Genomic DNA, 17,012 nt, shown 5'->3' on the forward strand with positions numbered 1-17,012 from the left:
ACAAAAAATAGTGCTCAGTCTTTTACAAGTGAAGGAACTGAAGAGTTTGGGCTGAATTCTGGTCTTATTTATGCTGCTGGGTATTGGGAATAATAGATGTGAGATCTGAATGAGGTCCTTTTTTCATAACATGGAGGTGGACACAGGTTGCAGAGTTTCCATGTAAATTTCTTTTCAGGTTAGGGTGTGGAACTATTGAGGGGAGGAAAAGATTCAGAAAGCTGGTCCAGAGTCTATACACAAATTGGATCCAGACCAACTTACTGTACTTTCGGATGAACTTTTCTGAAAGTGAGCAACTGGACCTGGGTTCTGTCTCTGGCACATTTCTCATCTAAAATGTGTTTGTTTTCAAGAAAATGTCTTTGTAACTCAAACCCCGGAGAAAATTTTTAATCATGCCTGCTTTAGTCTATGCAGGGTATTCACGTACATGCTGTAAGTGTATAAACCTGTTACATAAATTCACAGTGGGCTGCCCTCTAGAATACACAGCTTGCACAAAGAAGCAGGCCTACTCCAACGGGTCTATCAATGTGATTTGAGAAGCTTAATTGAGGTTCCCAAGCAGGCCTAATGCTAGGATAAAAATTCTATGGGAAAATGGAGTGCTGTCAAAAGTTTTAATTCCTCAGACACTGTGAAATATATAAGATTCTGCTCTAGCAGTTGTCTGCAAAGATAGCTTTACTATCCAGAAATGGTCTTTGCAGTTGGATATACTCTCTCCTTTGACTATTGCTGAAAGGATTTTGATAGAAACTGTGATAGTCAGAAGAGTTCACTACAGTCACTGTGGGCCACCCACCCTTCCATCAGTGAGGGGCTAAAGGCAGGGGCTAAAACTTGTCCTAGAATCAAAAGTGAATGCAAAGGAGTTCAGGCTCAGAAGTATGCTGCAACGTCCCAGGTCTTGAAAGAGCCCGGTAAACACTATTTACATGACAGTGCAATGATCCCATCCCTAGACAGCATCTTTTAAATGGATATCCTTTATCAGAGGCTGTAGAGTTTTTCCCCCTCCTATAAACACCTCTACTTCAGAGGACAGGTAAGTCTACCCAATTCCTGGTATTTCCATTAGTTACTTTTCTCACTGTTTAAAGAATGTGCTCAGCTCTATTCCAAACACATTTCATTTCAGAAACAAACCACTGGATCTTTTTATGCATTTGTCTGTTATATATAAGAGTTATTTAATCACTCACTAATAAAGTGTGTTTTCCAGACCGTGAGTAATTCTTGTACTTCTTTTCTGAAGCCTTTCCAATTTCCTGAAAGGTTTCTGAAAGGGAGGACACTAGAACTGGACACCATATTCTAGCAACAATCTCACTAATGCCCTAAAGATTCACTTAACCACTTCCCACTGTCAGCATCTGAATCATCGTTAATAAAATCCGAACACACCAGAGATGAATGCAGCATGTTCTGCTTGTGCAGAAGAATCACAGTGTGCTCATGCAGGACAATGATTGCAAACTATGCTGCAACAGCTATTGAGGACTAACATCACACACACACACACACACACACACACACACACACACACACACATGTTTTCTTATTTCATCTCCAGTATATTTTGTGGAGCTCAGTTTAATCGACTTCCAAGATACATGAGGTTATTTAGCTATAGTAAGTGATATCTTGGCAAAGCTAAAGGAATCTTGCATCCCACATTCCTGCTCACCCCATGTCATCCCAATCCATAAACACACTCTTCAGTTTATAATTTCCAACCCAAGCTCTGCAAGCAGAAAGTCCAGTTCTCAACTGGCAGCTCCCTTACTTGCAATGCTCAGAATTAGATCTTGGACATTACGTTCTCCTTTTCATAAGGACTTTGAATTCTTGTGTAAAAGATGAAACCATGAAATGGACTAAAACTTACTCGCAAATCCCTTTTTTGGCTGCTATGTGAAGAGGTAACAGGCCATCCTTATTGGCTTTGTTAGCATCTGCTCCTTGGGACAAAAGAAACTCCACAATAGGTACGTGTCCATTTTTGCAGGCTTCATAAAGAGCAGAGGCATTATCACTGGCTTGAGTATTTATATCAGCCCCTAGGAAGGAAGAAAATGTTTGTAGCACCAAAAGGTTAAAATTAGATAGAAGGAACGTACTTTGAACGAACACGTACATCTCCATGACCATAGAGCTACAAAATGTGCTGGACAGGGATGCGAATGAGGTCATATCAGAGTTGGTACAGTCATATCAGTTATATACAGTTATATCATAGATTTCCACTGGCTTTTAATATGATGCGAATTTTACGAGGGAGACTTTAACGTGGGTGGCAACCATTAGCTCCCAGTCATGAATCTAGGCTTCATTCAGCTGTAGCTTAAAGGCAAAAAACTTTAAGATGTGATGTTCTTTATATAGCATGGTCTTTTCTTTAGGCACAATAATTCCATTAGTATTTGTGTGTTCACACTATGTATATACACTATTCCTGAGCCAGAGTTTCAACTAGATGATCTCAGTAGGTGCTCTCCAAAATTCTATGGTTATGTATTTATGATATATATTTAATTGTATTTATACATATTATTTATACTCTATATATTCACACTATAAGTACATTTATACTATTTATACTATATTTTAATTTTAGTACATATCCAGGCTAAAAATAGGACCCTATAACACGACATCTGCATGCTACCGGGCAACAGTTCTAATAAGCTTTTATTTTGGCATGCCTTAGTCAATGTATATTTCATTTCATAAGTCAGCACCTAAGGCCATATCTCTTCACTTCATGAGGGTTCAAGTTAGACTCCAAATGGTAAATTATACCAAAAAAAGACAAATATTATTAATGAGCTACTACATTATTTGGGGCATTTTTTCTTGAGCTCTAGTGTGTGCTTGGCTTAATAACATGCAAGAATAAACCAAGACTTTTTGAGCACAAACAATTTGGAATCTAGTTTTTTCTGTGCTAGATATTTAAGGCCTGAAAGCCTGGATTTCGACTGTAATATACTGTACCATGATGTCCTCAGGAAGGCTGCTCTGTGTGTATCCTAAATGGGAATGACAGTTCACTGGAGTTTTGCTTCTAAACTCCAATAAAGAAGCCAATCAGTCTCCCACTTGATCATGAAAACTCCCTGCCAAAGAGAACATTTCCCTGTGCTCTCACCCCAAACTGAAACATCTGTGTTGTGTCTGACCCTTTGAAAATGTTGTAGCTGGAAACATCAGGAGAATTGCAGTGACAAAACATAATACAGGACTACATTCCTAATGAAAAAGAAATGTAAAAGAACCCCTTTTTATGATGAGCATTGCTCATCATAAACAATGCAGTGATATCATTCCTGGGATTCTCAGAGGAGTTTTTCAGGGCTTGGAACAATTGGAGTTTTATTGGATTTTCTGCTGTGTATTTTTCTCAAAATTGAACTTTAAGGAAATCCTAATATCTAAGTTGAAACACAAATCATACTCTGGCTTAGTTTCTAAAATCATAGGCAGTATGATGGACTAACTGGTCATATAAAACTGACTTGACAATCCTAGCTAGACAGCAGAACACATTTTTTGTTCCCCAACTCTCATATGTTTCTTAGCCACACTAACTGCTTCATAAGTTTTTCTTATCTTCATCACTATTTAGCTCTTGTTTCACAAGTTCAGGACCCAACTCTTACCTACATTGAGGATATTAGCCCCCAGTGAAAATAAAATATGCCTCAGAATAGTTGTGCTTATTGTAAAGCTGTTTTACATGAGTGGAGCAGTAAAAGGTAGGTTTAGTGTAAACTAGAATCAAATTCACTCTGTTTATATGTTTGAACATATACACACAGGGAGGGTGAGTTTGCTTCACCTTGGTGTAAATCCATTAAATATAAAATAGTACTTTATTTTCAGAAGGATTCATCAGTAGAGGATAGCTAACCTTGCCCATCACTGCACATGTTCCTGAGCAGATGGGGTTGGCTAATGTTCAATTTCTGCCATCTCTTACACATACAGTTGTCTTTTATGACTGGATTTTAGGCTACATGTGTGCAGCAATATGGGTTTTGAAAGCTGTCAGGCAATGCAATTAGAGAGCACCATATTACTTCCCAAAGTGGGTGACCATGAATGAATGCTGAGGAGTGCATGTGTCTAGACCACATTCTCTGAAAGACCCTACACAATTCAGCCATCCGGAGCAACAGGGTTTCAGCACCTCTGCAGGCTAGGCCTTGTCTCCAGAGACAGAAAAACTGAGCCAGGGACAATTAATGGGAACTTTGAAATATTAAGAATTAGATGAGTAAAGGCATGTAATAGCACAACTGTGCTCACCACATTTTGCGAGGTATCTCAAAGCTTCCAGCTGCCCGCTCTCAGCTGCCACAAATAAAGAAGTGATCCCATAGACATTTGCAGACTCAATCTTGGCACCCCCTTTCACAAGGATATCAATAATCTCCAGGTCATTCCGGGAGACAGCCTCATGGAGAGCAGTCCATCCTCGATTGCAACGATGGTTGGTATCAGCATTGTATTGTACCAGGAGTCTTGCGGCCTCTGCATTCTTGCGCTCACAGGCTGTTTGGGAAAAAAAGAGGAGTGTTTAGGACAGGCTTTTGAAAAGATTGTGGGTGTTGTGGTATCCATTTCATGCAGCATAAGGCAATATAATACAACTAGGCCATAGTGAGTAAGACCAAAGATCCATCTAGGTCAAGCTGAGTCCCAAGGCTCTAGCCAAATGACATTGTCTGGGACTCATAAAGGATGTGGCAGTGAAGCCAATCTTCAGCTGGGACCTGGAGGAGTCTAAGTGTCCTGTGCAAGACTTGTGCCAAGCCTGGTACTGAGGGGAATCCAACCCAGCACATTGGTACCAACTGGACATCACAGTGACAGGGAGATGACAAGGTGCAGAAGAAGTTATGAAGAACAAACATGTTACAAAAATCACATGACCTGAACACTGTCTTTCCAAATTCTGTGCAAACTGACTCTATCTTATTGCCCTGGACTGCAGATGAAGCTCTATATAGACAAGAAAATTAAAAAAGCTCAAACTGACAGTACCCAGAAAAGGATCATTAGAAAAAAATAATGGTGTGAGTCAGTAGCACTTTCTCAGCCTGCAAAAATTTATAGTTCAGGACCATCCTGAGTTAAAGATATTTTCTTGGTAATTAATAGTATTTTCTTGATTTTTATTCTAATTTGTCCCATTGCTTTTTGAATCCCAAATCATTAGGCTTTCTACACACCTTTATGGTGGGACCCCAAACCGAAGGTATCTTGAATAAGCAGCTACATTTACAAACCCCAGTTAGCATTTGTTGTACAATGTACCAAAAGAGAGGCCAGCATATTCACAGAATCATAGAAGCATAGAATCATAGAATACCAGTTTGGAAGGGACCTCAAGGATCACCAGGTCCAACCTGTCTTGGCAAAAGACAAGACTAGCACATTAATAACAGTTTTTCTCTGGCTAAAGGGTGCTTTCATATTATTGTTGTTGTTATTATTACTATGAGCGTTACTACTACTACCACCACTACTGTGTGTTTAATGCACAGCTGAACAGCTTTCCTTTAGCAGACCATCAGCCAGAATTTTAAAATGGAAGCATTCTAAACGGAGCAGCTCTAATGCCAGGCATCCAAAGCTGGAGGTAAGATTACTGTTTTAACTAGTGATATGTGCTTTTTAATGTTTTAGAGTGCTAAAAATAGTCATGGCAGGAGCAGTCAAAGGACATGAAGGTGTGAGAGATCATCTCCTTCTCTGAATCTTTGTGATATCATGGATGTAATGCTGTTCTGCTAAAGAAAATGTTCTCTCTGACCAGCAGCAAAGTAGTATGTTCATGTTAAACACTATCTACCTCACTGAATTGTTTTTAACTTTATGCATCTTCCATAGCACACAGTATATGAATTGTTGGCACATCTACAGTTACTGTACTCTCACATCTAACAGCTACTTAGGTCCTACTGTTTAGAAAAGCATACATAATCCTGTACTATCCAGCTTTCCATAAGTCTGGGACATTGTGCAGACACCATGTGCGTAGGGCCCCACTAAGCATCACACACCCCACCTTCAGCACCACATTGCAGCCCACACCCTGCAGGGCAGGGTCCTGTCTCTGATGTGGATGAGAAGAGAGGCCATGGCATGACAGGTCAGACATAGGAGACAGATGACTACTGGAGGGAGGTAGAAAATGGGAGCTAATCGCTAAGTTTCAGCCCCGCATCACAAGCGATCCTGCAGTTCTGCCTTGGTGGTGCCAGAAGATCTCGGTATTCCTGGAAAAGCAGCCACTCACCTTTGTAGAGTGGTGTTTCTCTGGCCTTGTTGGAGATGTCAGGCTCGGCTCCAGCCTGCAGGAGGGTGAGCAGGCAGTCCAGGTTGCCCCGGCTGGTGGCCAGGTAGAGAGCCGTCTCCTCATTGAGGGTGCGCTGGTCAATTGTGCCAGGGTACGCTGTGAAGAAACAGAGAGCCTAAAGTCATTATGGCATGTAGTACACAAGTATCCACAGCACCATCACCTTTCAAAATCCTTGGAGTTTTCAGTAAGTTTTTGTTATTTATTTTCTTTTCTGTTTCCATGAGCAAAGTTAAGAATATACTATAAAGTTACTATAAAGTTACTATAACTCAGATTAAGTATCTAAATCAGTTCAGATTAAAATGTTCAGCTGTGGCCACTAGTGATGCAGAAAGCTGCTGAGTAACTGTTCTTCAGTAGCAGTTTGAAACCATCTTCAAGCACCAGCAAAGAGGTTCTGGGCTGGATCTCCAATTAGTGGGAAGTGGGGTAACTGCTGTCAGCTGTGGCAGCCGAGCAGACCACAACAGTCGAAAGCTCAGTTACAAGGCTTTACTGTGAGAAATTCAGGGCTTGTCAAGATCTATCCAGATAAAACTTTCAACTGAAGATCCTAACTTTTAGAGGATTCAGTCTGGAAACCTATTCTCAAAGAGAAGGTGAAAGTGATATACACTCAGAAAGGTTGGAAAAAAGCTTCACACACAGTCCCAGACCAGGACTGGACTGCTGCTAATTCTGCTTTTAGTTTATTCATATTCTTTTTCTCCCTTTTGTAATTAAGTAGTTTTTACTTCACTGACCTTTTTGCAACAGGCTCAGGCAACCCACTTGGCCATAGTATGCAGCTTCATGGAGGGGTATCCAGCCATCCTTATTAGGTTCAGAAAGGTTTTTTCCTGATTTCATCATGTTGCATACTGCTTTTTCATCTCCATCCTTTATTGCTGCTACTACAGGGTCAAGTTCTCTTTAAAACAAGATTAAAACTTGATTACTGCTTCCTTCATCACTGAGAAGCAACATCACTGTATCATTTGGTCAAAACAGTGAACCCCTACAGCCTATAGAATAAGTGTCTGTGGCCCTAAGGTGTCTTGCTACAGGGCCTGTAGAGGTAAAATTTTTCTGCTCTAATTTGTCCATTCACCACAGATGAGAAGAGTCACTGTCTGGAAGTTGCTGATCTCTGTCCTTGGAGTGTAAGGAAAGTGTAGGTGTGAGTAATCCCTGACATAAGCACTTGTATTTTAGGTATCTAGTGTTGGAGGCGACTAGCTCTACCCTTGCTCTGTACACTGCCATGAGTGTCCATGGTTGTGATAATTACATCACCCTGCCATTTTCTGTCCCACGTGGCAAGGTATTTCCATATGAGATCTCTTAAATAAGATCAGCTTTGAAGAGAATTACCTCTGTTCATCCCTGAAGAAAATTTTAAATTTGATTTGCAGGTGGCTTAGCCCTAAAGCAGAAATTCTTAATAAATCTTGTTCTTGTATTTTAAGATATGTCCTATTTCTCTTATACAAGCCTGCTTTCAGAAGTTTTCTGGTCCAGTTATGAAGAAGGGAGAGCTCTGCTTAGACCATGTACATATTAAGGTGCTGGTCTGGGCTCTCCTTTCTTCAGCCAAGGAGGATTAAAAAAACCTTCACCCACACAAATGAAATTCTGAGTTGCCCGTCATGACTGTGCCCCAGCTGTTATCTCAGCATTGAGTACTCAAATTTTCAGAAATTATAACTACTTCAGACAATATAGACATTCAAAAATGTGTCTTTGGTGTCCCAGTAAGACACATTAGGTGCTGGGCACTTCTGAAAATCTGGTCTTTAGCAGCCTGCTTGGGAGCAGATCCGTTAGCTCTGTTGACAAGTCCACTCTTGCAAACCAAGTTAGTCAAGTTAGCAGTTCCCCAAGTAACTACAACAGTCAAGGGCCTCTGGAACCACAACTGGGACCTGGTGCCAAGCTGTGAAGTAGTTCATGTTCTGGTCATTTTGAACCCAGCAAACTCCTGTCAGGCTCCACCAGGCCAAGTTAACTTCTAGGCACAAAGAGTAAAAGGAATGAAAAAATATTAGGGAGGGAGAGAATATTTTAAAGCATCTTCAGAGTAGAAAGTCATTGAAATATGTAGAATCACTGAAAAGTGTTAAAGTAGTATTTCAGTGTTTACCAGAGAAAACAAAAATAACATGAAAGTAATCTTTTTTTGGTGTTACCTAATTCTGAAGGTTTCAAGAAGAGGGTGGTTGTGAAAATCTACAAAAACCATGAAGTATGCTTCATGCCACCCAGAAGCGAGACACAGCGAGCAGCCTACAAGCTTGCTTTGCTCTAAGCCTTCCCTCTGCCAAGCATGCATTCTGCACAGCCCAGGCAGCAATGCATTTCTCTGAGCTCTGTAAGAGCAATTGCAGAGCAGGACTGACCTGGGCACACCAGTCCTTCTGCAGAGCGACAGCAAGAGCTGCTGTGGGACTCCCCACACAGTGGGAGTCACAACGCTGCCTGACAGTCACCTGCCACTGATCAGCAGGGCCTGGAGCAGGGCCTGCCTCTCTCCTTCCACCCCAGCTGAGACTGCTGACAGCGCAGCAGGGGCAGGGAGCTGGTACCCTGCAGCCAATGCAGGCAGGATCCTGGCCCGTGACAGCAGCTCTGGGCATGGTGGTGTGCTGTGCCTTGCAGCACTAGCATCTGCTCGTGCTCCTGCTGAGCTCTGCTGGGAGAAGGCAGCCCCTGTTTCCTTATTCTGAGGCACCAAACAGCTAAGCTCCAGGACAGCAAACACCACAAAAGAAGAAGCATTTTTCCAGTTCTAATGGGGACTTGCAAAAAATGAACATGGGCTATATTTTCAGAGACAGAGAACAAGAGGATGTTAAAAACATACGAGAGTTTGTGGTTTGAACGAACTCTAAAGAGAAAATCTTGCAGCCTTGAAGGCAGAGACTGGGGAGGGAGGTGTGTGCCTCAGAGAGACTATTAGCATTGCCAGGGTAGGAATACAGCATGTGATGAAGGTCATGCAGGGCAGTGACAATGGGAACAACCAGAAACTCTGGTTATGATAGAAGGTCGAAAATGCCACAACAGAGTGAGATCAGAGACAGAAAAATATGAGCAGCTCAGCACAGGAGTCCTCAAAAAGGGGATCATTAGTGCAACTTCTGCATTTAGAGCAAGTTACAGGAGCAGAACTGGATTTCATTGCAGGGGCTGGATAGACTGACAGCCTGAAACTCACACAGGCATCATTAATTTCAGCTTGCCCAGAGGTACCAAATCTGTGCCGTAAACACTGATATTAGCACTGAAAGAAAAGTCACCAAGCTGCTTCTCTAAGGATAAGCTCAGGGCCTGGAGCAGAACAGGTGAACACAACACGTGCCAAGGAATGGGGAAAGACACAGTTTCCCAGGTGAAAAAGTACTTGGTGCCACGTGCTCCTTCTCTATAGCTGGAAGTGGTAGTCTCAAGACAGCAGAGTCACAAAAATAGCAACACTGGAATGGGGGGAGATATGGGACAAAAAGTCAGGCATTTTGCCTGAGGAGATAACAGCTAGAGCAGGCAGCTGCCTTCCTGGACACGGCCCACCCAGGAGGAATCAACTGACCTTCTGATAACTGCCAGGCTGAGGTCCCAGGGACACTGCTGTAAATACATACTATTTAGAGTACTAAAACTAAAATTTATAGTTTTGTATAATTCATAGATTTTTATATAGGCATTTGAAATTGAGCATTTTGTTGAAGTCAGTTAACAGCAACAATTGGCATGTTTGGCTGGGAGAGGAGGTGGAGGTGGGGGAATCTTCATCTTTAAAAGCCTCTGGCACAAGGCTGCTGAAACCATCTGTTGTTCTGTGCAAAGGTTCATGTTACACGTGCAGGGCTGCTCACTGCGACCTCAGGATTTGGGCTCACGATAGAGTTACCAGCACTTAAGGAACTACTGCATGCTAGGTGGGCCACAGCAGGAGTCTGTGCATAGGGCTGGCACACAACAAATGCAAGGTGAATCACGTTAGCTGAGACCTCAGTGAAAGCAGAAGGTACCTCATATCTGTGGTAGGGTTAAAAATGTGTGAAGAATCAGTTACCATTCTGCTTAAGCCCTCAGATGTTGAATGAAGCAAACTTCTGTCAGGCTTCTTGACCTTAAATGATTCCTGAGTAAGATGAGGGGGTTTGCTGGACCAGGCTGTAGATGCTTTAGCCAAGCCAATTCCAGATCAGTACAGAAAGTTTAATGAATCTCCATGTAAAATCCTTGTTTTCTGCCTGGCTCATAGTTGGCTGTTATAAAAAACCAGCACATTCTCCTGCTTGGATTTCATCAGATATAGCAAAAACAAGTATTAAAACTACGGAGGAAGCTTGAAGATCTGATGAAATCTTATAGGTGACTCGAAAGAATTACTGCATTTCAAAGGCCAGTAGCCAAGATAATAAATACTCATTGTAGATGAGATGTATATGGGGGATCAATTCTGAGTGCTGCAGAAGAGGTTCAGTGGAGCATGGAAAGGTTCAGGAAGCTCCCTCTTTTCCTGGCAGCCTGGTGAGATGCAGGCAGCATGAAGGAACAACATCTCCCCAGGTGAAGCCAGCTATCATCCCTTCCAGGCTCAAAGACCAGGGCTATAAAACAGTCATGGCATCATGCTCTCCTGTGGCTTCCCAGCCACAGTTTTGCTCTCACCTGCCAGCAGAGGAGGGCTAGCTTATCAGCCTTATCCCAGTCTTTTTGTGGACTGAACTCTATTGAGCTAGTGATGCAGAAGAAAAGCCTGCCCTCCAGTCATGGAACCCAGAGCAGCAGAGAGGCATGCAAGGTGTGCAGAGCACTTAATGAGAGGATTTGATTTCAGTGTGGCCAAAGGGAGCTGGCAGGTGACAGGGATAAGGGAGGCTTCATGTTTCAGCAGAAAGAGGTTTTCACAAGGTCAGGGAGGCCAATGTCTGTGGAGAGCCAGGGACAGAGCCTGGATCAGCCAGCGTGCAGGGTGAGGTGAAGGAAATTGTAGAGCTGGGTGAGAGATGAAAGGAAGAAGAATGGTGGAGGGGCAGTCACTGCAACCACGCATCCAGGGAGGGACTTGTAAGACAGCTAAAACAAAGTGGATTTGAACTAGGTAGATAAAAAAGAGTTTTCTGCAGGACACAGAGAAGTGCTGCCTACAACACTTTCCTCTCTTCATGATAGCTAAAGGCAGGTGCATGCATCCACTGTGCCCCGCAGAGAGCTGTAATAAAACCATCATGGTCCAGACATTACCACTACACACAGGTACTGCGGCAGAGCTCAGGTCACCCCCTTGCCAGTCTGCTTTCCTCATGCATGACTCTGTTCACCTAAGCTTATTTACGGTCTCTGCCAACAGCAAAACATGGCCAGGAGGATCAGTCAAGCTGGTTTCCTCCTTGGACAGGTAAGATGTGGTCTGGCTCCCCAGCAGCCCCCCTTGGTGTGGCAGGACAGTGCAGGTATTGCTGGGAACAGGCACAGCATTTTGGGACTGTTTATAAAATATTTACTTTGAAGAATTGGCCTTTCTCACCCCGTTTATATACTGCAATAAAATGTTTGTCTTCCCCACTCTTCCTCACCATTGAACTGTGAACTTAATATCAATGGAGTTACTATTAGCACCTGCCTGCCTCATCTATTGTGTTGATACAGGAGCCAGCCTATATAAATAAATCACAGCACAGGCATCCTTTTCCTGCTGTCCTTGTCACCTCAGAGCTACCAAATGACCCAGAGTCCCCAGGACACACGCACTGGAGGGATGGAGAGGGATGAAGGGGGAGAACGACGGAGGTTTGAGGTGGGTCACCTGCAAGAGTCTGGGCATGGTCTCGGGCAGCTGGGAGGTCAGAAGGAAGAGCAGGAAGGCAGTGAGGATGAGGTGCAGGTATCAGCAAGACCTCCTCCAGATGAACACCACCATTTCCCCCCACCAGACACCACTGTCACCCAAAAGAGCTGGTTTAGGGGGAGAGTGCATAGCAAGGCTTGTTCTGACCATGGGGGAAAGCAGGAGAGGGAGAGGGAGGCACTTACACGGGCTGTGATGTGCTGAACAGGCTGCCGTCGTACCTTCGCCTGACCCCCCAGGCTGCCCCCGAGTTGGACGGCTGAGCACGGCCTCTTGGCTGGGCCGCCAATCTGGAGTGGCGATGACATGAATGAAATAAAGAGAAATACTCCGAATAGGAGAAACAGGTCATGCTGAGGCAGAAATAGGGACGTACATCCACAGAGATGGAGCAAGAAAGCCTGCTGGTCAGGGCTTTGAATAAAAGCAGATGGCCACAGCTTGCTCTGTGCTGGATTCAGCTGCTCGCTCAGCTCGAGATTATTTTTGGCCCTCTGAGGAAGCGTCAGGGGATTCAAATGACCATATAAGACAACAGTGAGGTTAACCCTACCACCACCGCACAGGAAGCAGGCACGAGGCGAGGTGGGGTGACATTCATCACCTCTGAAGTGTCACGCAAGCAGGTCGGAGGCGGGGGGTGGAAGAGGACCCAGGGCTCCCGGGTGCCAGCTCTGTTTCCAGCTCGGCTGTCCCAGGTGGCAGAAGATTTCAGCAACGCTACAGATCTGGAGCTACAAGCTGCAAAGATTTTTCCCTCCAGTGGGAGGTCAAAAGCTGCTGGGCTGAGGTAAAGGCAGAACAGGTTAATGCACAGAACTGCAGATGCTGCCTTTTGCCAAAATAGCAGGTGTCAAAGGACCCCCAAGTAGGACAGGACCAAACAGCCAGGGAAGCCCTTATTCTCCCCCGCATCGGGTCCCTGCAACAGAGCTGACAGTACAGGTGCACAGTAATGACACCAAGAAGCCATAACCTTTGGTGGGCGCAGGACTGTCTGCTGTACAGCATCCTGATTCTGTAGCTATGAAACACACTTAGTGCTCATCAAATTGTCCCCAGTTTCCCAGCCTTGGAAACCAAACAATCACTGGTGGTTATGAGTGAGGTGTCAGAGGATGGTGGAGTTATAAGAAACTTCAGTTACTCTCAGCTTATTAAAAAAAAAGTAGTTTAAAAGGATATTTTTTCCTTGGTTTTGGGGTGACTTTGTAACCTCTTCCCTTCCCCCTTGAGAAGTCTGCCTTTTAAAAAATGAAAGGAGATCAATGTCTGGGTTTGAAACTGTCAGCAGGTTCTGTAACCCCCAGCCCAGCATCACAGGGGAGGGGGATGTCACCACACTTTGGTGTCTGAAGCTGCTCTTGGCTGAGAGCAGCGTTCTTGAGGTCAGACTTTGATCTGAAATAACTACATCCTTTAAAGACTGAAGTATCTAAAAGGCAGCCAGCTCACAGTTTTATATACACCTATTTTTGGCCTCTCTCCTACGTTTTCCCATAACAAATGCTGTGCTCCCTCTCTGGCGAAACCTAAACTCAGTGTACAGTGTGCTCCCTGAGGGAAAGGAGCCACCGGCTTCAGCAGGGCTTCTGACATTCAGGAAAGCTTGTAGCAGTGCCCCTTTTCTTATTTTATTTGTTGCTTAAAACAGACAACATCAAGCAAATTCTCATTTTGCTGTGAGAACGTTGACCTCATTGGATTTATAGCAGGCTCTGGCTTTCAAACTAATGACAGACTCACAGAGCAGCCGCTCAGTAAAGCTAATTAGAAAGCATGTGTTTTGACAGGGGAAGCTGTTTTTCTCTTCCTGGGCAGGGTGTTTGTTGGGACAGCACAGCTCAGGCAGGCGCTTACTCACCTTTGCCAAGGGTAGATGTGGTAGGGCGGGTTATGGCTGTTGGCACGGCTGGGGGTGGCCACCTCACTGGGACTTGCCACCATCGACTTCTGGTGGCTTTGGGCAGCTGGCTGACCTGCAGGGTCCTCTTCCAAGCTCTGCTGGATGGCCATTTTTATAAGCTCCTCTTCACTCAAGCTACTGTACAGACTGTATTCCTCGCAGCCTATTGTTTGTCTTTGAGTATTTGCTGCCGTTGTAGCCATTCTTTTATTTTTTTTTTGCTTTCCCGTAAAAGGAAATTGTGATCATCAAAATCTGGAAAATGAAAGAAAGAAAGAAACTCAATTATCTTGTGCTTTTTTTCAGCTCTGCCTCTTGATTAGACTGACCAGAAAACCCTTCAGAAATCCTTCACCAGGAAGAGAACATTACCAGCTAAAATCTGCATTAAACTTAATGAACTAACTCCTTTCTATCAGACAGAAGTAACTGATTTAGCTGGTGTTTAAAAAAGGAAAAGAAGCTGCTGCAAGCAAGGCAGTTTTTTATCTACTTATTCTGGTTACCACGGCTCAAGAGAAAAATAGGTAAAGGAAAACCCTGTAAGATTAAAGAGATACAGCTTTGAAATTAATTTAATAAGGAAAATGCCAATGGACATATATTTTTGGTTTTTTGTTTGTTTATTTCTTGCTCTAATTGCAGAAAATTAAGGGAAGAGTTTGTCTGTTTGCTGGTTTTCTGTAAGGGCATGTTCTCCATCACAAGGTGTAAGGAGACTTCGTGGAGTAATTTTTTCCACCTTATCTGGAGATCTCTTGAGCAACATGCAAAACTATTCTTTGAAGTGACTCTGTTTCAGTCAGCTAGGAGAGCAACATGACACTGCTCAGTTTCACTTCTGATTTTTTGCTTTTCACAGATAAAGTTCAAGGTCATGAGCTCAGAGTCACTTCTAAAAACTGGTGGTTGAGAGCTGGAAATGAGAGAAGGGGGAAACATCAGGGCACACTGAGCGATCACAGAATGAATGTGAACCATCACCACAGCAGGGACTCAAAAAAGGCAAAGAAAATCCAAAATACTGCGGTATTTCCAGCAATGGTATGGACGTACTAATGCCATGAATGGTACGATGCTCTAGCAGGATCTCATTGGGATGCCAGAGAGAACTCTGACCACCAGCCAAGGTGGTCAAGAGTCAAGGGCTTATTTCATGGGAGGAGATGGAAAAACTTGCCTCTGTTAAGAAGATGACAGCCAAAGGGGAATAGGCTTGATTTTTATAAGCACTGAGCAAGAACTGTGTAAAATAATAGAGAACACTGGGATGAGGAGCAACAGGTACAAGCTGCCCAGAATAACATGGACAGGTCAGAGGAGGACCGGGAGCCAGCAGAAGGGGACTGGGGATGTTCCCCATGTGCAGAGAGGTGAGAGGCTGGCGGAGTGCACCAGTGAGGTTGCTGACAAAGCTGCCTGCCCTCACCCTGTCCCATCAATGCCACAGCAGGGCTGGTCTCCAGCTCCGCACAGCCCTGCCCTGCCCAGCCATGGGTCCTACTGAGTCAGGCCACCCGGCAGAGCCATGTGCATGAGGATGGCAGAGCCACCCAGGCTCCCACGGCTCAGGACCTGCCTCCCACCACACCAGCACTGCTGACACAGCAAAGCCTTCAGCTCCCCTCCCTGTGCAGCAGGCTGGGGCTCTGCCCCTGGGTCACTGAGAGCCCTGGGCAGCCCGGCTTCCCGGGGACTCACACCCACGTCGATGGCAGCAGGATCCAGCACACCACAAGCCTCAGACCAGGAAATTGCCCTGCTCTAGCAGTCCTCACTGCTGCATACACGGCCAAGAGCCAGTCCTGACGTGGAGGAAATGGCAACAGAGCCATATCTATGCATGTCAAGACACTCATGTTTGTTTCTTTAACCATTTTTTTTTTTAAAAAGAAACTAATACACTTTGAAGAAATTACAAGAACTTGAATAAAGCCATAAGTAACTTAAAATCTTGGATTTAAGCTTTTCACTTCAGAAATGGTGATATCTCCCACATCAACAGCCACCTCAGGCTCCAAGCATACCCTAGAAGAAGTGGGAAGAATTCAGGGGAAAGGGAAGCCGAGCAAATTTCAGATTGACATTATGACCTTTAACAACAAAAGGTGTATTTTACAGCCATGAAAACTGCCAAAATAAAACGTTCTGTTGCTGTAAATAAGGCAACCCAATTTCGTTGGTTTTTCTTTTCTTAATTTTCAGCCACATCTCTTATGGCTGCTGTTGGCTACCTTCTCCAGTGAGAGCTGGTGTGCCTCAGCTCTGCTATGACCCTTGCTGTCCCAAGGAACCAACCCCCAGCATGAAACTGCTGATAGCTCCCATACGGAGGCACTGCCCGCCCTGTGCCCCAGCCGCTCTGGTACTCATCCTTGGCTGCGCTCCATCCAGCTACTGGCCAAGAACCATGACACGGCTTTGTTTTCCCAGCAGCTTCTGCTAGCTGGCTAGTTCAACTCCTGGCATGCTGGGCAGCACTTTCATAGTCTGTCAGCCTAGGTACTCACGTAGTAACTGGTGTGCTGCGAATGTGTGAAATCCATGGGCTGGAGTCAGAGTGCTTGTCTGCAGCATCTAGCACTGTAATGTCTAAATGTAGGGACCTGGCCCCAATGGTGACTCAGAGACCTAACCTAAGCAGTCAGTGCCAAGGATGGGATCTGATTGTAAGCTCCTAATGGAGGTGATGCACAATGACTCTTTGGAGGAGGCAAGAATGGAGGTGAAACTGCTCCTGTCTGAGGACAACCTGCACCAGTGGAGCCCAGGACACAGATCCCTCCTCTTTAACCTTCCCAGCCTCACTGCCAACATCCTGATGGCACAGCAGGCGGATCAGGCAGTGAGTGCAGCCTCACCATGCTTCTGAGCTGGGTGGCGGAGTCCCTTTG

At 44.5% G+C, this 17,012-nt stretch overlaps 1 protein-coding gene across 4 annotated transcripts in view; it reads right to left on the reverse strand.

Annotated features, from left to right (window-relative positions):
* The window catches only part of ASB2 (ankyrin repeat and SOCS box containing 2), a 53,557-nt gene that overhangs the window by 12,410 nt on the left and 24,135 nt on the right, over positions 1-17,012 (reverse strand). For 3 of the 4 annotated variants that reach the window (XM_074868672.1, XM_074868671.1, XM_074868673.1), the window contains exons 2-7: positions 14,077-14,373; positions 12,398-12,502; positions 7,120-7,286; positions 6,314-6,469; positions 4,318-4,563; positions 1,895-2,066 (exon numbers count right to left, since the gene is read on the reverse strand). In XM_074868672.1, the coding sequence (XP_074724773.1) occupies positions 1,895-2,066; positions 4,318-4,563; positions 6,314-6,469; positions 7,120-7,286; positions 12,398-12,502; positions 14,077-14,321 (1,091 nt within the window). In that variant the 5' untranslated portion in view covers positions 14,322-14,373. The remainder of the gene's footprint in view (positions 1-1,894; positions 2,067-4,317; positions 4,564-6,313; positions 6,470-7,119; positions 7,287-12,397; positions 12,503-14,076; positions 14,374-17,012) is intronic. The other variant, XM_074868675.1, reaches the window with a different exon arrangement.

Source organism: Strix uralensis, chromosome 4, assembly GCF_047716275.1.
Source record: "Strix uralensis isolate ZFMK-TIS-50842 chromosome 4, bStrUra1, whole genome shotgun sequence".
Taxonomy (NCBI): Eukaryota; Metazoa; Chordata; class Aves; order Strigiformes; family Strigidae; genus Strix; species Strix uralensis.